The sequence below is a fragment of the Bubalus bubalis genome, chromosome 11, assembly GCF_019923935.1.
Source record: "Bubalus bubalis isolate 160015118507 breed Murrah chromosome 11, NDDB_SH_1, whole genome shotgun sequence".
NCBI lineage: Eukaryota > Metazoa > Chordata > Mammalia > Artiodactyla > Bovidae > Bubalus > Bubalus bubalis.
Window position 1 is genome coordinate 93131345 of NC_059167.1, and position 24086 is coordinate 93155430.

At 43.7% G+C, this 24086-nt stretch overlaps 1 protein-coding gene across 3 annotated transcripts in view; it reads left to right on the forward strand.

The window, feature by feature from the left end:
• The window catches only part of LHFPL2 (LHFPL tetraspan subfamily member 2), a 176840-nt gene that overhangs the window by 45548 nt on the left and 107206 nt on the right, over positions 1-24086 (forward strand). The window contains exon 3 of one of the 3 annotated variants that reach the window (XM_044925448.2): positions 1948-4585. The exons of 1 other annotated variant lie outside the window; for it this stretch is intronic. In XM_044925448.2, coding sequence (XP_044781383.1) covers positions 1948-2000 — 53 coding nt within the window. In that variant the 3' untranslated portion in view covers positions 2001-4585. Of the gene's footprint in view, positions 1-1947; positions 4586-5877; positions 8846-24086 lie in introns of those variants that run through there. One more of the 3 variants, XM_044925449.2, reaches the window with a different exon arrangement.

A 24086-nucleotide genomic window follows, 5' to 3' on the forward strand; every position in this document is an offset into this window, starting at 1 on the left:
CTAGTTGCTCCTTAGCATATGGGATCTTCCCAGGCCAGGGATCAAACCCACACCTCCTGCATTGGCAGGCAGATTTTTAACCATTGAGCCACCAGGGAACCCCTCTCTGTTGGTTCTTAAGGAACTAACATCTTTCTGTTGGGGTTCTGCCTCCCTCACCAGGGCCCTTCACGGTGAGTCTTAATTCCTATACAAACCTGAGCAGAGGAATTCAGTGAGTGATCCACGACTCTGCACTCTCGGGACTGTCTGCTGTGGAATCTGCCTTCTCCGTGGTTGTTTTGTAACCGTGATAGACCCGTCTCAGCCTAGTACATCTCAGGGTAAAACAAATCACCCGCTCAAGAGAAGGCATTTGTTCTGTTACCTCACCCTCACAAAGAAGTCAAGGGTCCAAGTATCCATCATCCTCATTGACACCTCGTCTCTCCTTTCATCACCAGACCAAATGGTAGGAGCTGTTCTACTGAATTGTGTTTTCACAGTTTTTCCTCCGAGGCTTCCCTGCTGCTGTTCTTGATCTCTCAGACGTGAGTGCCCTCCCGGCCTGCGGGGTCGGGCAAATGGCAAAACATGCTGGTCAAATGTTCAGCAGATTTAGCTGGGGTTGCCTTTTACTTTTTGGTGTCTGAGGAGTTTCAGTTAATTTTTTTTTTCTTTTTTTAACAGCTAATTTAAGTTCAGACACTGGCCAAAATAGAATGTGGTCCTGGCTGTCTGCTAAGTTTATATTCCATTGTGGGAAGTATTTCCTCAGAACATTGACTTTAGTTACCAAGTTCCTAGTATTTTATTAGTAATTGCTCTCTGAGGGAGTAAGTGTATTGTCTGCTTGCGTTCATTAGTCATTTGTCTCTATGAAAGCTTTATGGTTTGATTTTTGAAACTCATAATAGAGAAGTTACTGGTTGACTTTGGTTGTAATTCTAATTTCTCTTTTCCTAACCCGTCACCCCAAACTGAAGGGCTTACTGATGAACTCTTACTCTGAACTTGGATGTGTGATCATATATTGGGAGAAAAACGTGAAGTAACAGTGCTTCTGTTAGAGTTAGTATCTAGTTTGCTTATTTGACAAGAATATATATCTAATTTTATTTGAAAAGCCTCATTTTAAGTGAAAAACCTTACCTCGAAGTTTTCCAAACTCTTTGGAAATTTATTAAGTGCAATGCTTTCAACTTTATAGTCTTTCAGAATAATTTTCACATGTGGAAAAAGCTGCCTGTATTTTTTCTCTCCTCTGTTTCCCTAGGAAGCATCTCTTTCTGAAGAGTACATTGCTTGTTCATTATTAATCTAATTAATTGCTTAAAGTCACTATTAAGATTTGCTTGGTCACTTAATGTTTTCTTTTAGGCAGAGATTTGACTTTTGAGTAGTCACTTCAAGAATTCTGTCATCTCAGGTATTTTCTAAATAGAACTCCAGAAACTGCCAATAATTTGGGAGACAATTTGAAAAATCCCAGATTCAAGGACTAAGAAGCATTAGAAAGGCTAAGGTGGTCACACGTGCAGAAAGACATCTCATTTTCTGTGCCAACTAACAAGCAGTCAAGATGCCAGAGCTAGGCAGTAAGCCTTGATGTTTCTTATTTATTTAACTGTTGGGTTGGCAGACAGAGCCTGTGTGTAGGCATACGGCTTCTTAATAAGTTCTCCCTGCTATGAGGAGGGTTTTTCCTTAACATTTAATCTTGGGAAGTTTTTTAGCTTCCCTGGTGGCCCTGGTAGCTTACCAGATGGTAAAAGCATCTGCAATGTGGGAGCCCCAGGTTCGATCTCTGGGTCGGGAATATCCCCTGAAGAAGGAAATGGCAGCCCATTCCAGTACTCTTGCCTGGAAAATTTCATGGATGGAGGAGCCTGGTAGGCTACAGTCCATGGGGTCACAAAGAGTCAGACATGGCTGAGCGACTTCACTTTCACTTTTTTTTATCTGTAGGAATCATGGAAGTCTCAAATAAAATCAGTTTCTCAAAGCAGTTGAGAAAATAAAACTGTATCTATAACCCTTGGGAGGACAAGAGCAGGGCCGTGTCAGAAAGGAGCCACAGATCAGGATGCCAGGCTGACAGAGCCTCCAACCGTTGGAGTGCGGCATTTCCTGTGACCTGTTGCTTGGATTATGTAACAGGCTGGTTACTGAAATGACTGCATGTTCCAATTTTGTGAATTGTGAGATTTTTTTTGTGAGTTTTTTTCATGTTTGAGGGCTTTGCACAAATGTAGTAATGCTAACCATGAAAACGAGATTCTTGTTTTTTTTTTTTACTTTGGAATATTATTTGAAATATAATATAAAATACCTCATGAGATTACTGGTTAAATGGTGGATAGACATTCGTGACTATCTTTTGTTCTCACTTGAGAATACTCAGGAGAGCACTATTCTAGTGGAACTCCACTAGAAAGCTTTCTCTACCAGAATGCGACGTGAGATAGATCTGTTTTGGTCAAGTGATTCAATTGTTGTGCCGTGAAAATAAACTCATTGTGAGCATTGTGAGGCTGCCTTCACCCAGAAGTTCCCAAATTGTCTGTCTTCATGGTGCCTCAAGTGTCTTTTTAATTAATGTTTTCATTAATGTTTTGTTTTCAAAAGAAATGCCTAGCAGTTTTGTTTATTTAGTGGATAAGTACAAACAACCTAGTAAGTATTTATATCCTAACAACTTAGTTGCCATTTAAGAAAGTAATACATATAAATTAGAAAAAACATATATATTTTTCTCTTTATAAAATTTTTAAATTTATTCTTTCTTAAATACCCACCATCATTCACTAGTGGGATGTACCACCTATTGGGCACTACACCTTGCAATTAAATGGACACTGCTACCCTTGTTTTTTATGCCCACTGATTTTCAGATATACTTGTTATCAAAGCAAAGCAAGTGTTAAAACAAACAGCCAATTTCACAAAGAGGGAATGTCATCAAAAGGAATACAGTACAATCTGCGAATTAACTTGAACTAGTCACTTCTACAGTGTCCAACATCTTACTGTGTTTTCTTTGAAAAACTGAAATGCCCCTCCATCCTCCTGTGAATTCACTCTGGCTCACCAGGGCACCTTGGACATACTGTGGGAAACCTAGTTTTAACCTGTGTTTGTTCTCTAGCACTAAGTTGGAGTTGCCCGAAAGAGCCTATGGGTTTAACTGCATCATCCAAAAGTTGCTTTGCATTGTGTTTGTTGTCCATTTTTGGTGAGCAAAAAAAGCATTCCTAGACTTTTCCTCCTAGAAATTCTGATTCAGTATGTTTGGGATGAGTGGGTAGAACCCAAGTATCTGTATTTTCAGCAAGCTTGTCTGGCGATACTAATGCACATGAAATCTGGTAACCACAGAAGTCTATTACAAACCCCTGAAGTTCAGGGACCGTGTTGCTTTTCACTTAAACCCCCTTCTTATGCCTGCAATACAGCATAATGTACCTTTGACAAAAGTTCATGGAATATATTGAACTTATTTATTGTCCGCTACTTCAGTTCTCTCTTCAGTTCTCCTTCCCAACTTCTTTTGTTCCATCCCTCCAAAGCAGGGGAGAAGGAGAGGAAAGATTGGGTCTAAGAGTTTTGTGAGTTTCCAAGACTCCTGACCGCAGCTTTCCTTGTCTCCCCTGCCAGTTCCTCACTCTCCCACACACACCCCTTCATCTTGTTGAATCAGTCACCTGTATCCTCTGAGATACACACCTGATGCACTTGTCTCTAGCCTTCCTTCCTTCCCTGGTAGCTCAGATGGTAAAGAATCTGCCCGCCAATGCAGGAGACCTAGGATCCATCCCTGGGGCAGGACATGGCAACCCACTCCAGTACTCGTGCCTAGAGAATCCCATGGACAGGGGAACCTGGTGGGCTACAGTCCATGGGGTCACAAACAGTCAGACATGACTGAGCAACTAACATTTCCTTACTTCTGTCCCACACCAAGAGATGTACATTTCCTAAAGTGGGGAAAACTCTTGAGTTTGGGAGAAAATTGAAAAATATTATATCTGTTGGGCTGGAAGAGAACTAACTAGATTATAATTTGGAAGCAAAAGGGCTTCTGTTTCAGAATTGAGGAAACACGGGGGAGAGACGTGAGGTACCCGAGGATACTCAGGGAGTGAAAAGCCACACATGGGAAGGGCATCTCCGTCTCTATACCAGGCCCACCTCATTTCCAGGGTGCTGCAGGAGTGTCTGAGTTTTCCAAGTCCCATCGGTAATTCTGAGAACTGGGCTTGGCAGCTTGTTTTGCTCAGACAGTTATCATGTTTAATATGTTAGACAATACCTTGTGATTTATTTATTTCAGTACTTACAAACTGAGTTTCCTTTTAAATGTTTGAATTTTGCTTTCATATGAGTTTTACAGACTGTGGAGTATGGACAACTTAGAGTCAATTTTTGTGTTTTAATGGGAAGAAGGCAGAAACTTGAACAGAAGAAACTATCCGCACTGTCAGAAAAAGAGGTCTTTGTCTTTTCTGGATGCTTAATTTATAAATTATACCCTAGCAGCCTCTGAATATGGGCTTCCCTGGTGGCTTAGCTGGTAAAGAATCTGCCCACAATACGGGAGACCTGGGTTCGATCCCTGGGTTGGGAAGATCCCCTGGAGAAGGGAACGGCTACCCACTCCCATATTCTGGCCTGGAGAATTCCATGGACTGTAAAGTCCATGGGGTCACAAAGAGTCAGACACAACTCAGAGACTTTCACCTCACCTCACTTCACTTGAGCATCTGAATATGGTTTGTTGACCAGCTGAGTGTTTTCCTGCTCAGAGGCTCTTTCTCCTTTGGATTCTTAGCTGAGGTCTGAATAGTCAGGCTTTGAGGGCCTGACTTCTGGACAGTTGAGACATGGCTATACTGGACATTTTTATGTACCGAGTGATTAGATAAGACTGTCAAGGATTGCCCAAGGAAGATCAGTGATTTTACTGTTTCTCTTGATTACATTTCTGGTATATTTTAGAAGCGATAAGACCAACTCGTGTGTAATGGAAAACCTGGCACTGTGAAACTCATGAAAAACAGTCTTCAGACTTCTCATTTCCAGGGTTACTTCATTCAAATGTTAATCACTCATTCCTTGCGTGCCTGCATGCTTCGCTCTCTTACTCAGCAGCATCTAAATCTCTCTGAGAGGTCGTCTTCTGAGTGCTTCTCACCTCCTGTGAGATGATGCCAGCTAGGGCTTCCCTGGTGGCTCAGATGGTAAAGAATCTGCCTGCAATGCGGGAGACCTGGGTTCAGTCCCTGGGTTGGGAAGATCCCCTGGAGAAGGGCATGGCAGCCCACTCCATTGTTCTTGCCTGGAGAATCCCATGGACAGAGGAATCTGGCGCCCTACAGTCCATGGGGTCAAAAAGAGTTGGACACCACTGGGCGTCTAATGCACAGACGCAGATTATCTTAAGCTGGCCTGTGAGTCCTGGAAGCCCAGCCTTCTCTCTTGGGAAGTAATCTTACAGCTGTGCATCTTTTCAATTCAATTTCAAATGCCTTTAAATGTTGACGTTATAATGATAGTGAAGGAAAAGCAGTGTATAATTTGGATGTCATATGAAGTTGCTTGTAATTTATTATAATGCTCATGGCCTGTTCCTTCAGCCCAGAATAGCTGGAGAATTGAGAATGCCATTAAAAAAAGGTGATGAAGGAATGTTTCACCTTTATTATCTAATATAATTAAGAATAAATTTAGCTTAAATTCACAAATCCAGATTGCTATTAATTAATACCATGACTGGTAATTTAAACCTACCTTTCCTTCAGGCTATCCTTGCCCAGAGGTGCTTTTTAAGGGAAAAATAATGTTATTTGATTTTGAGTTTCTTTTCTGGTTTTTTTGTTGTCTGGAATCTCCTCTAAGGTAAGAGAGACAATTTCAGAGAGAAGGAATGCCATAGATTGTCCTGATGCCATCCTGAACGGCCAGGACTGCTCGGCATGCCTCTCGTTACTGAGACATCATCCATCACGATAGAAAGAGTGTGCAGATTCCAGACGGCAGAAATCCGTCCGCTCGCTGCAGTCGAGTTGCTTCGGGCACTGACGTGGCTTCAACTGCATTTGACCTGGTGCTTCGGATTCAAGCCAGTAGGTGACTCATTATTTCAAATGTTTGGTTTGTGTTCTTACAGTTGAAGCCGTCTGCAAGGAAAATAGAAAAGCCCATTGTAAAAATAAGGTCTGTCTCCAGGAAGGAGAATCCCTGCGTGCTGACCAGGGTGGGGTGTCCACATGGGGCTCATCTGACGTGTTGCTTTCCCTTAGATCCTGCTTTGAAGTGGTCCTGGCAGCTGTCCATCCGTGAGGTGCTGGCGGTACTGCCGGCTATGCTTACGTTCTTTTTTAAAAATATTTTTATTCCTTTATTTTTATTTTTGGCTGTGCTGAGTCTTTGTTGCTGCACACAGGCTTTTTCCTAGTTGCAGTACACGGGCTTCTCTAGTTGTGGCTCCCAGGCTCTAGGTGCGAACGTCAGTAATTGTGGCACAACGGGCTTAGTTGCCGGGTGGCACATGGACTCTTCCTGGACCGGGCATCAGACTCTTGTCCCCTGAAGCCGCAAGCAGATTCTTAACCATTGGACCACCAGTGAAGTGCTGTGGTTACCTTCCTGATTGTGAGTTCAGAATGTGCTGGGTCCAAAGGTGGCTGTCTGGTGACTGAGAAAGAGCCATTCACTCTGAGGATGGGCCGACCAGGTACCTGTGATCAGGCTCCACTCTAAGGAGGAACACAGTGCTCATTCCAGTTCCAAAGGTTAACCTCATCAGATGGTTTCTCTCTGCACTTTGGGATGCGATGTGCAATTATGTTCTTTCTTTGGTTATTGGAGGCTGTCCATCTTCTATAGGTGATTTAGTAATTGTGGAATGTTAGAATCAAACTAAGACGTTTGTAAAATGTGGCTTTAAAAATCATCTTCAACCCTTGCATTTTCTTTTTAAATAAAACATTCTGCTAACTTATAAACTTGTCTCTTTTGTCTTGTCTTGGTTTTTAACTGTCCCAGGGGAACACTAAAGAGAAATGATCAAATCTCTCCCCAAACAGTGTGGTATAGGAGCCCTTGAAGATTTGTAGCACTGTGGCTATGAACTCACTATTGCATCCCATTGTAGACGTACAGCCTTTATTACTTTGTTACAGTATTTTGATTAATTTATTAGATGGTGACTGTATGTCAGATGCTTGTTTTGAGAGCCTTCAGCTGGTCAAATAATAGCTTCTATCTATTGGGTATATGCCAGGAGCTTCATTTAATCCTCACAGATATACTAGACAGCATAAATTATAGGTACAGTAAATGGCTTCTTCTCAGAGAGGTTAATTATGCCCAAGGCCACATGCTAGTAAGTAAGAGCTGTAAGAGTTGACATTTCACCCATGCTGATGTGACTGGGAGTGTGTCTCAACCAAAAGCCCTATTGCCTCTGCCCGTAAAGAAGAGGGGGCAGAGCTGCCACGCTACCTCGTGTTGACCTTCCACCAGCCTCTGTCCTTCTCTCCTTGCAGAGGAGCAGGATAGCATAATGGTTAAGAGCAAGGACAGTGCCCGAGTCTCACACTCTCTAGCTCTTAAATCTTGGGCAAGCTCCTTAGCCTTTTTATGTCTTCCTTTCTCCATCAGTGGCTAAGACCGTGCCTGTGGTTCTGAGCCTCAAATAAATTAGTATCTATAAAGTGTTAACAGCTCATAGTAAGCAGTATGAGAGTATTTGCTATTCTTGTATATTATCCTGAGGTTCGGTTAGAATGAGAGATCATTTCCATCTCTCTTTGCTTGCCTCATCAAACATGGGGCCTTGGGTCAGTTCATGAGACTGCTTCAGAGCAGGGAGGGTCGTGAATGGCCAGCTGCTGACGGACGCCCCCTCGACGGCAGTCCAGCCTTGACCTCCTGGACCATGCTCCCACGTTCTTCCACTCATCCTTGGTCTGTCTGGTCTCTGGCTTGGTTGCCTGTTCTCCCCAGATGTGTGCGTCCTCCACGTCTACCACGCGTGCTATCAGTACATCACGGCCCATCAAACACCGCGTGTCCCAGTGTGTCATCTGGACGTTTTAGCTCGTGTGCACACCATGGTGTGTCATAAACTGTGACCTCCTTGAGGTGAGGACCAAGTCTGTGAGAACCTTATAGAGTGACTTTTTTTAACATTTGATCATGGAAGCGCTGTTGTTATGGGACCTCGGGGTAAAGTCGCCTGGGGGAGGCAGTGGCCTTGGAGTCCCCGGGCCCGTCTTCCTCAACTGTGACGCTGCATTACCAGGGTCCTAGGGGCCTGGGCTCTTGACTTCAGCTCTTCCCCCTTCCTTATTCAGGGAACCTGAGATCTTATTACCCACCCTGTTCAGGGCAGTGAAAGAGTTCTCGTCTGATTTCCACTAGGAAGGGAAGTGAGTCAGGCATTCCTGCTGCAGAAGCTGTTTCTGGGAAAGGACTCCCTGGGAGGAGCGGTGGCCCAGCTCCCTGGGCAGCTCCTTCAGCCCCACGTAACTGCCAGAGGCTGGTGGGGACCTGGCACTACTGAGGAATGCCCCTCCCAGCCAGAAACCTTCAGTGACGGAAGATTATGCCGCAAATGTCAAAACCAGCTGTGGAAGCCTGGTTGTGTTGGTGTTTGTTTTATTTTTAATTGTGGTAAACAAACAAACAAACAAACATGTAACATAAAATTAACCATCTTAACATTTTTTAAGTGGCATCACATCCATCCATTTTCTTTTGGTTCAATAATCATCACCTTGGACTGCCAGTCCATTCTGAAAGAGATCAGCCCTGGGTGTTCTTTGGAAGGAATGATGCTAAAGCTGAAACTCCAGTACTTTGGCCACCTCATGCGAAGAGTTGACTCATTGGAAAAGACTCTGATGCTGGGAGGGATTGGGGGCAGGAGGAGAAGGGGACAACGGAGGATGAGATGGCTGGATGGCATCACTGACTCGATGGACGTGAGTCTGGGTGAACTCCAGGAGTTGGTGATGGACAGGCCTGGCATGCTGCGATTCATGGGGTCGCAAAGAATTGGACATGACTGAGCGACTGAACTAAACTGAATCATCACCACCAATCTCCAGAACTCATTCATCTTGTGAAACAGATACTCTGTACCCTTAAATGGGAGCCCTCCCCCCATTCCTTGTCTCCCCAGCCCACGCCAGCCACCCTTCTGCTTTCTGTCTCTGTGATTGGACTACTCTAGAGACCTTGTATAAGAAGAATCTTATGGTGTCCCTTTGTGACTTGCTTATTTCGTTTAATAATGTCCTCATCAGTTGAGTTCATTCGCTCAGTTGTGTCCAACTCTTTGCGACCCCATGAACTGCATGCAGCATGCCAGGCTTCCCTGTCCATCACCAACTCCTGGAACTTACTTTGGCCAAAGTATTGGAGTTTTAGCTTCAGCATCAGTCCTCCAATGAATATTCAGTACTGATTTCTTTTAGGATTGACTGGTTGGATCTTCTTGCAGTCCAAGGGACTCTCAAGACTCCTCTCCAACACTACAGTTCAAAAGCATCAATTCTTCGGTGTTCAGCTTTCTTTATAGTCCAACTATCACATCTATACATGACTACTGGAAAAACCACAGCATTGACTAGACAGACCTTTGTTGGCAAAGTAATGTCTCTGCTTTTTAATATGCTGTCTAGGTTGGTCATAGTTTTTCTTCCAAGGAACAAGCGTCTTTTAATTTCATGGCTGCAATCACCATCTGCAGTGATTTTGGAGCCCCAAAAAATAGTCTATCGCTGTTTCCATTGTTTCCCCGTCTATCTGCCATGAAATGATGGGACCAGATGCCATGATCTTAGTTTTCCGAATGTTGAGCTTTAAGCCAACTTTCTCACTCTCCTCTTTCACTTTCATCAAGAGGCTCTTTAGTTCTTCGCTTTGTGCCATAAGGGTAGTGTCATCTACATATCTGAGGTTATTGATATTTCTCCTGGCAATCTTGATTCCAGCTTATGCTTCATCCAGCCCAACATTTCTCATGATGTACTCTGCATATAAGTTAAATAAGCAGGGTGACAATATACAGCCTTGATGTACTCCTTTCCTGATTTGGAACCAGTCTGTTGTTCCTCCAGTTCTAACTAATGCTTCTTGACCTGCATACATCTTTCGCAGGCAGGTCAGATGGTCTGGTATTCCTATCTCTTTAAGAATTTTCCACAGTTTGTTGTGATCCACACAGTCAGAGGCTTTGGCATAGTCAATAAAGCAGAAGTAGATGTTTTTCCGGTATTCTCTTGCTTTTTTGATGATCCAACGGATGTTGGCAATTTGATCTCTGGTTCCTCTGGCTTTTCTAAATCCAGCTTGAACATCTGGAAGTTCACGGTTCACGTCCCCGTAGTTCATCCATATTGTAGCATATGTCAGAATTTCCTTCCTTTTTAAGGCTGAACAATATTCCATTGTGTGTATTGTGTGTATGAACCACATTTTATTTGTTCATTCATCTTTCAGTGGACTGCTGGGTTGCCTGCACATTTTGGCTATCGCAGTGAATCTTGCTGTGAATATTGGTTCTTGTTCTGATGGAACAGCAAGGACCCAGGAGTAGATTCTGTTTTGACTGATTGTGTAAAGGAACCTCTGTTTATACAGCTTCGAATCTTTTTTGAAATTCAGAAAGAATAGCCACCCAGTTGTCTGGAGTAATCCGGCTAAGTGTGTGTTTCTGTGTACTTGGATTTTTCATTAAGTTGAGGATTTAATGTAGATGAAATTAGAAAGGAAGAAGTGAAAGATGTTAAAAAAGAGAGGGCGGAGTCTCTTGGCCACACAACTGTGAAACTTTGTTAGAGAAAAAGGGGGAAAAGAGTCACTCCCCCCACAGAGCAGAGAATCATGCTGTTTACCTGGAGAACTATAAACCACCCAGGAGATAAACCCAGGTTAGCTCTTCCTTTACAGAATTATCAGTGTGTCTTCAGTGAGAGGAATCCCCTCCACACAGCTGGCTGCAGCTTGCAGAGGCTTCCTTCTGCCGCATGAGGCATTCATCCTCTCTCTGCTTGCTGGAGGTACCCCCCATCCTTCTTGAACTACTGGGCCCGAATGCCTCACCGTCTCTGGTTCTTCTGGTTTCTTCCAGAGTTCCCTGGCTGGAATGCTACCACCGCAATGGCATCTTCCCTTTGGCCTCTAACTATAGGTCTGTGAAGTGAAGTCGCTCAGTCCTGTCCGACTCTTTGTGACCCCATGGACTGTAGACTACCAGGCTCCTCTGTCCATGGGATTATCTAGGCAAGAATACTGGAGTGGGTTGCCATTTCCTTCTCCAAGAAATCTTCCTTATCTCTCATTGCTATTCTTTGAAATTTTGCATTCAGTTGGGTATATTTTTCCCTTTCTCCTTTGCCTTTGGCTTCTCTTCTTTTCTCAGCTATTTGTAAGGCCTCAGACAACCACTCTCCCTTCTTGGATTTCTTTTTCTTGGGGATGGTTTTGGTCACCACCTCCTATACAATGTTAGGAACCTCCATCCATAGTTCTTGAGGCACTCTGTCTACCAGATCTAATCCCTTGAATCTATTCGTCACCTCCACTATTTGTTCCTTTATATCCTCACAAGACCAAGTCTTCACTACCTTATATGCCCTTCACTTACCTTCCAAAGGACTTGGTTTTAACAATGCCAATTATTCCAAAAGAATGTCTGTTTGACATTTGTCAGAAAGAGCTCTGTATAGGTGGGAGGGTGGAGATGATGATGGGATGGATTATAGGGCCAAAAGGATTTGCAGGCATTTTCTTTGCATTGGTCTCAGAATTTCCGTTGAATTGCAAGTTGTTATCCTGTGTTTCTATCCCAGCTCTTCAGCTCTGCCTTTCCCAGATGATTTCATTGAAAAGCAATGACGAATTATGACTTGTCTTTTCTGCTGGAGCCTTAACAGACAGTTTTTTCCCAACTGTAAACATTTTAGTAAGTCTTTTGTTTAGTGAGTCATTAATTTGATGAGGAAAATGTCCTAATAAAGATAAAGAAACTGTAAACTGTTTCAAAAGCTGCAGAGGGAAAAATGTTCAGGCCCTTGTAGGTCAACTGCTTCCTCTTGTTCCTTGCATTTTGTCTGTTGCTTGGTCATGGGAACAGACAGAGTTTTGGGGTTTATGTCCTCATCTGAATTCCCTTCTGTGAAGAACTTGGACATACATACCAAGTGTGGATGTCTGACTTCTGCAGAGTCTCTTTATGGACAGGGGCTGTATATGAGGTGGTTGTTTTGAAAAATTGTTATTTAGTTGCTGAGTTGTGTCTGACTGTTTGTGATCCCATGGACTGTAGCCTGCAAAGCTCTGTTCATGGAATTTCCCATGCAAGAATACTGGAGTGGATTGCCATTTCCTTTTCAAGGGGATCTTCCCGACCCAGGGATTGAACCCATGTCACTGGCTTTGGCAGGCAGATTCTTACTGCTGAGCCAGCAGGGAATCCCCTTTATGAAAAACAGTCAATGAGATTTACCCCTTCCACCACAAACTAGCACATTAAATGTGTCACCAGGTTGGCATCAAGACATAATTGTTTCGGAGAAGGCAATGGCAACCCACTCCAGTACTCTTGCCTGGAAAATCCCATGGACAGAGGAGCCTGGTAGTCTGCAGTCCATGGGGTCGCAAAGAGTCAGACACGACTGAGCGACTTCACTTTCACTTTTCACTTTCATGCATTGGAGAAGGAAATGGCAACCCACTCCAGTGTTCTTGTCTGGAGAATCCCAGGGACGGGGGAGCCTGGTGGGCTGCCATCTCTGGGGTCACACAGAATCGGACACGACTGAAGCGACTTAGCAGCAGCAGCAGTACTCAGAAGTGTCATTAACTCCCAGGAATAGAGGGTCAGAGATCCTAAAATAGATCAAAGGCTAAAGAGACTAGGAAGCCTTCTTAGCTATAAACCTGAGATAGCATAAGGCAGAATCTGCATTCTTCATTTGTACGAAATTTTTATGGGATTATTATGACCTTACCTTCTTCGTAATTTTGGTAATACTCAGTGTTCCAGCATGCTATGCTATGCTATGCTTAGTCACTTCAGTCGTGTCCGACTCTGTGCGACCCCAGAGACGGCAGCCCACCAGGCTCCCCCGTCCCTGGGAATTTCCAGGCAAAAACACTGGAGTGGGTTGCCATTTCCTTCTCCAATGCATGAAAGTGAAAAGTGAAAGTGAAGTCGCTCAGTTGTGTCCAACTCCTAGCGACCCCATGGACTGCAGCCCACCAGGCTCCCCCATCCATGGGATTGTCCAGGCAAGAGTACTGAAATGGGGTGCCATTGCCTTCTCCGATGTTCCAGCATGGATATAGCTATTTCTTGGTTTTATTTGAATGTTTAGTGAAGTGTAAACTTATTTCATGTATTTTTTTTTTACAGAAATATATTGATCTTTATTAAATCCAAGGGTAGGCTTTATAGATGTTTAAAAAGCAACTGTCCAGCAATGCTTCATTTAAATGTCAGGAGGCAGTTGTCTGTTTCTGTGACACTCAGTCTTTGAGGAGGGAGACCCAGTTGAAGACTGGAAAAGAAAAAATAACACACTCGAAGCTTTCTTTGATAGAAACTTTGCTTGCAGTATTTATTAGTTGTAAAAATGTATGAAGTGAGAAGGGAAAAATGAACCCTATATAGTCAGTAAAAATGAAAACCAAGAGGCACAGTAAACTGAGGGGCTAAGTACATTAGAAAGAACTTGGATTTTGTTTTACTTGTATTATCAGTTAATACCTTTATGTAAGTTCATATTTGCTCTCTTGCCAGGTACTTGTCAAAAGGAAACATGATGATCCAAAAATAACCTTTCATTATAGCATACTTTTAAAAGTATTGCTCAATGTTTTGTTATCATTGACTGGGACTTCCTGGACTATCCTTCTTCCCCCTGCCAAAAAAAAATGTGGTACTAGGTATAATACCGCCATCTGTGTGAAGTTTGTGCGTTTGTATTAGGTTGGTGCAAATGTAATTGTGGTTTCAGATGTTGAATTTTAAATTTTAAATCAATTTAAATTCAGCCTTCTAAATCAATTCAGCCTTATAAATAGGCTGAAACACATATTTTTAAATCAAAATAAGAACGATTACAATCAACACATTTTTGCCAACAAGAAATAAGTTTGTTCATTCCTATAGCTTAAAAATTCATGTTTCGGATTCAGGGAAATTTTGGAAAGCATCTTCTGCTTCCTACTGGCTGCAGAAGAGTTTTTCCTTCAAAAAGTTCTCGAGATGCTTGAAGAAGTAGTAGTCGGTTGGCAAGAGGTCAGGTGAATATGGCGGGTGAGACAAAACTTCATAGCTCAGTTTGTTCAATTTTTGAAGCATCGGTTGTGTGACATGTGGTTAGGGGTTGTTGTGGAGAAAAATCGGCCCCTTTCTGTTGACCACTGCTGGTTGCAGGCGTTGCAGTTTTCTGTGAAAGAGTGAGTAAAAGTTGCTCAGTTGTGTCCACTCTTTGCGACCCCGTGGACTGTAGCCCACCAGACTTCTCTGTCCATAGAATTCCCCAGGCAAGAATACTGGAGTGGGTATAGCCATTCCCTTCTCCATGCATCTCATCAATGTGCTAAGCATACTTCTCAGATATAATGGTTTCACTGGGATTCAGAAAGCTTTCATGGATCAGACCAGCAGCAGATGACCAAACAGTGACCATGACCTTTTTGGTGCAAGTTTGGCTTTGAGAGGTGCTTTGGAGTTTCTTGGTTCAACCACTGAGCTGGTTATTGTATAAAATCCCATTTTTGTCACATGTCATAATCCAATCAAGAAATGGTTTGCTGTTGTTGCATCTAGTAAGAATACGACACTTCAAAACGATTTTTTTGATTTTTGGTCAGCTCATGAGGCACCCACTTATCAAACGTTTTCACCTTTCTAATTTGCTTCAAAGGCTGAATGACCATGATAGTCAACACTGAGTTTTTTGGCAACTTCTTGTGTGGTTGTAAGAGAACCAGCTTCGATGATGGCTCTCAGTTGGTTGTTGTCTACTTCTGATGGCCGGCCATTGCACTCATCTTCAAGGTGCTCGTCTCCTTTGCAAAGCTTCCTGAACCACCACCGCACCGTACGTTCATTAGCAGTTCCTGGGCCAAATGTGTTGTTGATGTTGCAAGTTGTCTCTGCTGCTTTACAATCCATTTTGAACTCCAATAAGAAAATCGCTCAAATTTGCTTTTTGCCTAGCATCATTTCCATAGTCTAAAATACATATAAAATAAGTAGCAAATTATAAGTCATTAGCAAAAAACATAAAGCAAGCAATGAGCTTTAAAATGATGTATAACCTAACCATATTTATTTCAGAATATATTCCAATATTAAATGGCAAATTTCAACAACGCAGAACTGCAGATTACTTTTGCACCAGCCTAATATAATGCTGCCAGAGCATTTCATAGCAGACATGACAAGCCAAATTTGATAACTGTATAAATATATTTTGGTTAGCTGTCTTTCTAACTACATAGAATTATGAAATGCTCTTTGTGAGGTGTGATCTTGCAAACTACACAGGTTATATTCTGCCGTGACACCCTGCAGGGGCTGGGTTTAATTCTGGACCCTTTTAACCTCTCATGATTGTCAAATAAACACGTCTTTGGTATGACGGGGGCTACACAGATGGCCAGGATTCCTGCATCCATTCAGCTGACAACTTTGTGTGCCGCTCCAGGCTGGGTGTCAGCTGGGGCCTTGGGCATGTGAGGTGAGCTTGGAGAAGACAGGCAGGAACCAGCAGGTGTGCGACCGCCGAGTCTGCACAGGCTGGGCAGAGTGTGCCACGGAGGTCTCTGCTCAGCACTCACCACTCCCTGCAGTAAAGGAGGGCCTGGGAGGCAGGTCAGGACTAGGTACCAGCTGAGCTGCGCCTTGACTGCTGAAGTCCAAATCTAAAGCTGTTTTTCACTATAGCCTTTGAACCGCACTGCCCATATGAATTAGATCACTTGATCATTTTTTAGGAAAACCTTTCTTACACTCCCACTTTGTATGCATATGGAAACAGTGCAATGGAAAGCATGGTCAGGACCACTCAAGCCTGACTTCGCATCCTCAGATCAGATCAGTCGCTCAGTCGTGTACGACTCGTTGCGACCCCATGAATCGCAGCACACCAGGCCTCCCTGTCCATCACCAACTCCCGGAGTTCACTGAGACTCACGTCCATTGAGTCAGTGATGCCATCCAGACATCTCATCCTCTGTCATCCCCTTCTCCTTTTGTCCCCAATACCTCCCAGCATCAGAGTCTTTTCCATTGAGTCAACTCTTCGCATGAGGTGGCCAAAGTACTGGAGTTTCAGCTTTAGCATCATTCCTTCCAAAGAAATCCCAGGGCTGATCTCCTTCAGGATGGACTGGTTGGATCTCCTTGTAGTCCAAGGGACTCTCAAGAGTCTTCTCCAACACCACAGTTCAAAAGCATCAATTCTTCGGCACTCAGCCTTCTTCACAGTCCAACTCTCACATCCATACATGACCACAGGAAAAACCATAGTCTTTACTAGACGGACCTTTGTTGGCAAAGTAATGTCTCTGCTTTTCAATATGCTATCTAGGTTGGTCATAACTTTCCTTCCAAGGAGTAAGCGTCTTTTAATTTCATGGTTGCAGTCACCATCTGTAGTGACCATTCAGGTATGACCTAAATCAAATCCCTTATGATTATACAGTGGAAGTGAGAAATAGATTTAAGGGCCTAGATCTGATAGATAGAGTGCCTGATGAACTATGGAATGAGGTTCGTGACATTGTACAGGAGACAGGGATCAAGACCATCCCCATGGAAAAGAAATGCAAAAAAGCAAAATGGCTGTCTGGGGAGGCCTTACAAATAGCTGTGAAAAGAAGAGAAGCGAAAAGCAAAGAAGAAAAGGAAAGATATAAACATCTGACTGCAGAGTTCCAAAGAATAGCAAGAAGAGATAAGAAAGCCTTCTTTAGCGATCAATGCAAAGAAATAGAGGAAAACAACAGAATGGGAAAGACTAGGGATCTCTTCAAGAAAATCAGAGATACCAAAGGAACATTTCATGCAAAGATGGGCTCGATAAAGGACAGAAATGGTATGGACCTAACAGAAGCAGAAGATATTAAGAAGAGATGGCAAGAATACACAGAAGAACTGTACAGAAAAGATCTTCACAACCCAGATAATCACGATGGTGTGATCACTGACCTAGAGCCAGACATCCTGGACTGTGAAGTCAAGTGGGCCTTAGAAAGCATCACTACAAGCAAAGCTAGTGGAGGTGATGGAATTCCAGTTGAGCTATTCCAAATCCTGAAAGATGATGCTGTGAAAGTGCCGCACTCAATGTGCCAGCAAATCTGGAAAACTCAGCAGTGACCATAGGACTGGAAAAGGTCAGTTTTCATTCCAATCCCAGAGAAAGGCAATGTCAAAGAATGCTCAAACTACCGCACAATTGCACTCATCTCACACGCTAGTAAAGTAATGCTCAAAATTCTCCAAGCCAGACTTCGAATCCTGGTTGCCACCTAATAGCCACTTGACCTTTCTGGACTAAAGATGAAAAGGGATACTGAAATATGTGGTGTGTGTTGGTTCAGGGCATGAAATGAGGTGGCTGACACAATGATCATTATTAGTCCCTCCTCTTCCCTTAGAGCACCAAAGTTGAATACCTTAAAAAAGGTTCTGTATTTTGAAAGGTGCCTGATGATAACGAGAGTGACTCACCTTGGGCCCCTTTTATTGTTTCTGGACTAAGTGCTTTCTTTACATTTCCCCATCTAATTCAGTAATTCAGAATTAGGGGCTGTTTCATCCCCACTTTACAAATGAGAAAAGTGAGGTGAGAGCAGTTCCATAACTTGAATTAACTCGGCCAGTCTGGCTCCAGAGCTCTTAACTGTCAGAACGGAGCTTCCGAAGAGGACAATGAGGCACTGATAACAGCACCTCATCCTTTAAGGAACACTTCTCTGTACCTTTTTATGTTTGTTCCTCATAAGGAAAAATAGGAGAGGGCTAGAAATGGGGTTAGAAGACTGATGGCTTACTCAGTGTGACTGAATCCGTCCGTGGCTGAATTGGTGCAAGAACGCTTCCTGCTTGATAATCTTGTGTTTACAGGATGAAGGTAGATCAGTGCAGAAATCCTTTTAATAAGTGAATGCTGTTAAATGTTTCAAATACGGAACAGACTCAGGGAGGTTGCATACATTGTTCAAAGTGTCACATGTCACTGTCGCCTTGTCAGTGGCCGGCATAATTAGAAAGGGCCCGTCAGCCTCAGAACCACACCGCTTCTGAGCAACCCAAGTGGAAGGGCTGGGAAGGACCGATGCAATCTGTCTTCTGGTCCCCTGGCTAGGGTGCCTCCTCAGGCCGCCTCTTGGATTCCGAAGCTGTCATGGAGGAGCAGCCCTGGAGCAGGTTGCTGTGAGCACTTGCTGTGAGCCCCGGTTGCCTCCTGCTGCAACCAGAAGGGAGATGATAAGGGGCCTGTGTCGTGAGGATGGTACGGGCCGCCTTCTTCCCATGCTAATCACGCTTTCTGCAAATTGAAGGCTCAGCGCAATTTTAAAGAAAGCAAGAGAGACAAGAAACCAAATAAGGTTGGGCCAGGAGCCTTTTGGGATTATGTGGTGTTCTACCCTGTAGCTGGAGATCCAGTTTCAGATGCCTGTGATTATGGCCTTTGCAAACAGTTGTCAGAGAAACTCGTAAGACTTGCAAAGGCTGCGGAAGAGCAGATGTGGCATTAAATTTCAAGCACAGTTACTCATAATAGCTTACATGTGGACCCGGAGTGTTCAGGATTCAGGCCTGAGTCCCTGTGACCAGGAGGTGCGGGATGTTGAGCAGAGGTGTCAGCATTTTCTGGTGGTCTTTTCCTGTTATGTCTCTTATTCCCGGCCCACAGACCCTTACCAGTGGGAGAACTCTTCCATAACAGCTAGCTCACAGCGCCTAACACTGTCATCCCTTTGTCCTGTTTAATAAGAAGACTCGACGTGACTGCTTTGCCAACAGGCATCAACAATGTCAGCAGATAGACTGTGGAAAGTGTGAGTCTCTGTGTGCTCAGTCATGTCCAACTCTGCAACCCCAAGGACTATAGCCCACTAGGCTTCTCTGCCCATGGAATTTCCCAGGCAAGGATACTGGAGTGGGGAGCCATTTCCTACTCCAGGGGATCTTCCCAAGCCAGGGATCAAACCTGAGGATTGGCAGGTGGATTCCTTACCACTAGTGCCACCTGAGTCTCTATCAGTTCAGTTCAGTCGCTCAGTCGTGTCCGACTCTTTGCGACCCCATGGACTGCAGCACGCCAGGCCTCCCTGTCCATCACCAACTCCCGGAGCCTGATGTCCATTGAGTCGGTGATGCCATCCAACCATCTCATCCTCTGTCATCCCCTTCTCCTCCTGCCTTCAGCCTTTCCCAGCATCAGGGTCTTTTCTGATGAGTCAGTTCTTTGCATCAGGCGGCCAAAGTATTGGAGTTTCAGCTTCAGCATCAGTCCTTCCAATGAATATTCAGGACTGATTTCCTTTAGGATGGACTGGTTGGATCTCCTTGCAGTCCAAGGGACTCTCAAGAGTCTTCTCCAACACCACAGTTCAAAAGCATCAACTCTTCGGCTTTCAGCTTTCTTTATGGTCCAACTCTCACATCTATATATGACTACTGGAAAACCCATAGCTTTAACTAGACAGACATTTGTTGGCAAAGTAATGTCTCTGCTTTTTAATATGCTGTTTAGGTTGGTCACAGCTTTATCTTCCTAGGCGCAAGAGTCTTTTAATTTCATGGCTGCAATTACCATATGCGGTGATTTTGGAGCCCAAGAAAGAAAGTCTGTCACTGTTTCCATTGTTGCCCCATCTATTTGCCATGAAGTGAGAAGGGGACAACAGAGGATGAGATGGCTGGATGGCATCACTGACTCGATGGACGTGAGTCTAAGTGAACCCCGGGAGTTGGTGATGGACAGGGAGGCCTGGTGTGCTGCAATTCATGGGGTTGCAAAGAGTCAGACACGACTGAGCGACTGAACTGAACTGAACTGATGGGACCAGATGCCATGATACTCATTTTTTGAATGTTGAGTTTTAAGCTAGCTTTTCTGCTCTCTTTCGTTTTCATCAGGAGGCGCCTCAGTTCCTCCTCACTTTCTGCCATGAGTCATTAAGGCCAACTTAAATTGGCTGTGCAGCAGACATTGTCCCGTTGTTAACGAAGTTCAAAGTATTAATATTTCTTTTCCACAGTTCAAATGGCAAGGACTTTAATGACTGTCAGAAATACCTTTATTTTATTATTAATAATGAAGGTCAAGATCAAAAGGATAATGTGTTGTTATAATAAACTAGCAGTTGTTCTTTTTGAAGCAAAAGCTGCTAGTTTTCTCCTTATCTCCAATAAAGAGGTAAGCTTACTGAGTTAAAAAATTTGAAGTGTTCATTAGGCAACAAAAACGATTAAAAAGAATATTCTAAGTCTTAGTATATCTAAAAAGGATATTCTCATTCTTGTTATATTGAAACACCCTTTTCTAGAGTTTTTCAAATAGTAATTGCTGGAAAACACAGTTTATCCTAGATTAATAAGTGGAGAACCCTAAACCGAGCGGTGGAATAGAATTTAAGGATCAACTTGTTTTTTTTTTCCCCCCGATAAAATCTGGACGTTTCTGCGATTGCTTTATTGAATGTGTCTGCCTACTCTGTTGGGGAGAGGAGCCGGGGAGGATGGGGCCTTGCACAGGCCAAGTGGGAGTCTTTTCGCTTGACTGCCCCAGTGCGTCACCGTTTTGTGGTGACTGAGGAAGCAGAGATGGAGGCTGAGGTGCCAGAAGCACACCAGCTCTGGGAAGCTCCGTGCACTGGGCTGCAGATCCTGCGTTCAGACACTGTGGTTCCTCTGTTACGCTCAGGGCTTCTGCAAAGCCAGGTGGCTAGCCCTCTTCTGTAAATGAGGCAATGTGAGACTCAAGGGATAACACGAAACTGCCACCGCCAGTACTTGCCTACTGCTTCGTTGTTACGAAACCATCTCACTTAATCCTCACAGCCGCCCTGTGAGGTGGCACGTTGATGAGCCCATGTTAGGAAGAGCAGAGCTCTTAGAGGTTTGAGTCACTTGCCCCAGGGAAAGGAGACTGAAAGGGCAGCTTTTGGCGGCACGTGGTAATTATGTCCCCACACTGCAAATAGTGAAGCCGGTACTTACCCCCAAGAGTCTGCACTCCAGAGTTGATGCGGTTCCTCCTCCGTAGGTCCTTCAGAGAGGTACAGCCTTGGATGAAAATGGCCTTGCCATCCCTTCCACTTGAAGCTCTGACACTGGGAGTTAGTGTGAGAAGGGTCTGACCGCAGGCTCCATCTGTAGCATGGAGTAGATAGCCTGTCTCTGTGATTGTTGTAAGTGATCCAGGGACACGAATGCAAGGGCTCAGTTCATCCGTGATGAGAAGGAAGAGGTTTGTTGTTACTGCTAAGGTCCTCAGTGCTCTTGAGGTTTGAGTTCTGGAAGATTCTGTCTCCCTTGATGCATGGCTGGGATATTTCTATGCAGAACCCTTACTTACTCCTGACCCTCTGGTACTGCACACACCCACAGTGGTTTCCTGGGGTCTAGTCTCCAGGGATCGCAGCTTTAGAACCTCTTTCATCATCTGTTTCCTATTCATTCCACATACCTCCAGGTTCAAACTTTCAAGATTCTTCTACCTCATCAAACCGTGGAGACAGCTGGGCCTCTGGTTCTTGCTCACCCTCCTGCCTTTCTAAGGCCAGTGGTACCCATAGTCTCTGTCCAGAGTTAAGCTTTTAGTTCATCCTTGAAAGATTTATGGAACATTTTTGTCCCAAGCAGAACCAAATGCTTTATATTCTTGTGTGTCACTTAGCCGGGAGTGAACACATTATCATCTTGTCTTGTTTCCTAGAAACTGGTAGAGACAGGCCCACAGGAGGACCTAAGAGCTGAGGTCACACTGCTTCCCTCATTTGCATTGTCAATGAGGAGTACCTCCTGACAAATGCTGCTGTTCTTTTTACCTTTCTCAAGAAGTTTTTCATCCTGGCTGTCTTTTCTTTCTCATTTACTTATGGGAAGTGGAAAGAATATAGGAGGCTCTATTCCTAGTTTTTCAGTATTAATCTAAATTTTATGAAAATCCTAAACTGATTAGCTCCGTCCTCCCCAACTGAAATCTCCTTGAGCTTAAAATGCCATCTCCTTTTTCAAAGTCGCCCTTCTTAACTGCTTGCCAAGAGTTCAGAATCATTTGGGCTGGATCATTTCAACATAAACTAAGACTAAAGATCTCTTATTTATCTTCTAGAAGAAAAGCCATTTTTAAAACTGTCATTCCTTTCAGAGAAAAAAGAGAATGAAAAACTAAGCCATTGATAAGACAGAATAAATGAAAATTTGAATGGAATGGGGACAAAATAAGTTCCCTTATTTTTAATTGTAGGGCTTCTGTTCATACAAAGTGACCCAGGGATAAAGAAGTAGGCAGTTTGAGTTGAGCTAGATAAAGATGAACAAAAAAGTTGAAAACCATTGAGTTATTTGCCGTCTTATTTCCTGTTATTGCTAATGGAATGGGTTTCTCAACCAGCATCTTCCTTCTGATTATTACAGATGAGGAAGCTTCAGGGACTTACCTGATCTTTTACTTCACCTGAAGATCCCTGTCACGGTCCTTGATTAGATGTGCTAAGCTGGAACATAAATAAAGTGTTAAATGAGATTTTTTTAAGAGCAATTTTTTAAGAATCCTACAAATCAGTCAGTCCAGTTAGCCAGTGTAAGTTACGCATTATGGTAGGCATTTCAACTTGGCTCGGTGCTGAAATCTGAAATCATTCCAGCGGTGGCTCGAGCCGTTGCTCTGTTTTGACCCACGGTACCGGGAAATGGCCAGAGAGTAAAAATGGCAAAATCGCTGAAGCTGGGACCCTTCATAAGCCTGTTTGCTTTGTTTGAGGCCAGTTTTCATCCTTTTTTTTTTTTTTTTTTAGTGTTAGTAGCTCAGTTGTGTCCAACTCTTTGTGACCTCATGGACTGTAGCCTGCCAGGCTCCTCTATCCATGGAATTCTTCAGACAAGAATACTGGAGTGGTTAGCCAGTCCCTTCTCCAGGGGATCTTCCCAACCCAGGGATCAAACCCGGTCTCCTGCTTTGCGGGCAGACGCTTTACCATCTGGGCGACTCAGATGCAAAAAGAGGGAGGAAATAAATTACACTTTGGTACTGAGATTTGAGTTAATCTTTAGTATTATACCAAGTGTACCTTCTAAGAACGGTCTGCTTGAAACACAGCTTTCATGAGTAAGCACTCTCCCAAACCATAGCATCTACGTAGCAGAGAGCTGGACCTGGAGTCTCTGAGCCCTCACAGTGCTCATGTATGTTACTGATGGATCTCATGATAATTTTGCCTCGTTAGAGGACCTGTGGCTAAGAAAAAGCATACCAGAAACCTAGCATGTAAGGCAGAGTGCAGAGTAATGGTGTCGGAAGCCTTGTACTGAATGATTCCTGGAAGGTGGTTCCCAGAGGAAATTGATGATGAAGTGAAGCTGTTCATATCACCCCTTGATCTCTTAGCAGAAGAAGGTACCCCAGGTGGAGGAAGAAGCCTCTGAAATAAATATGACCCAAGCCATTCCCAAACGGGGATAAATGTTCCTATTTGAAATGGAGCTGCCAAAAGCTCCATACCAGGAATCTTCTTTCTAACAAGAAAATGAAATTATCAACTATACCCTGGTTGTGGGCGATCAATTCCAAACCCTGCTAGAGAGAGTCTGAACTCAGCCTCATTTGGACTAGTTGGCAAAAGAGAAAAAGGAGGAGGTCTTACTCCTCCTTTCTGCCCCTTAGGTCATAGATTTTCCCTACTCTCTCATTGCTTTTGAAAAACTCAGTAATATTCCTTTTATTCTTTCTGTGATTGATGTCTTTGTCACAAAGGTTATGTGCTGGCATTCCTATCTTTACGTTGATCCTGTAAAAAGGTGAAGTGCAAACGACCATGCCAGAGAAGGAACATAATTA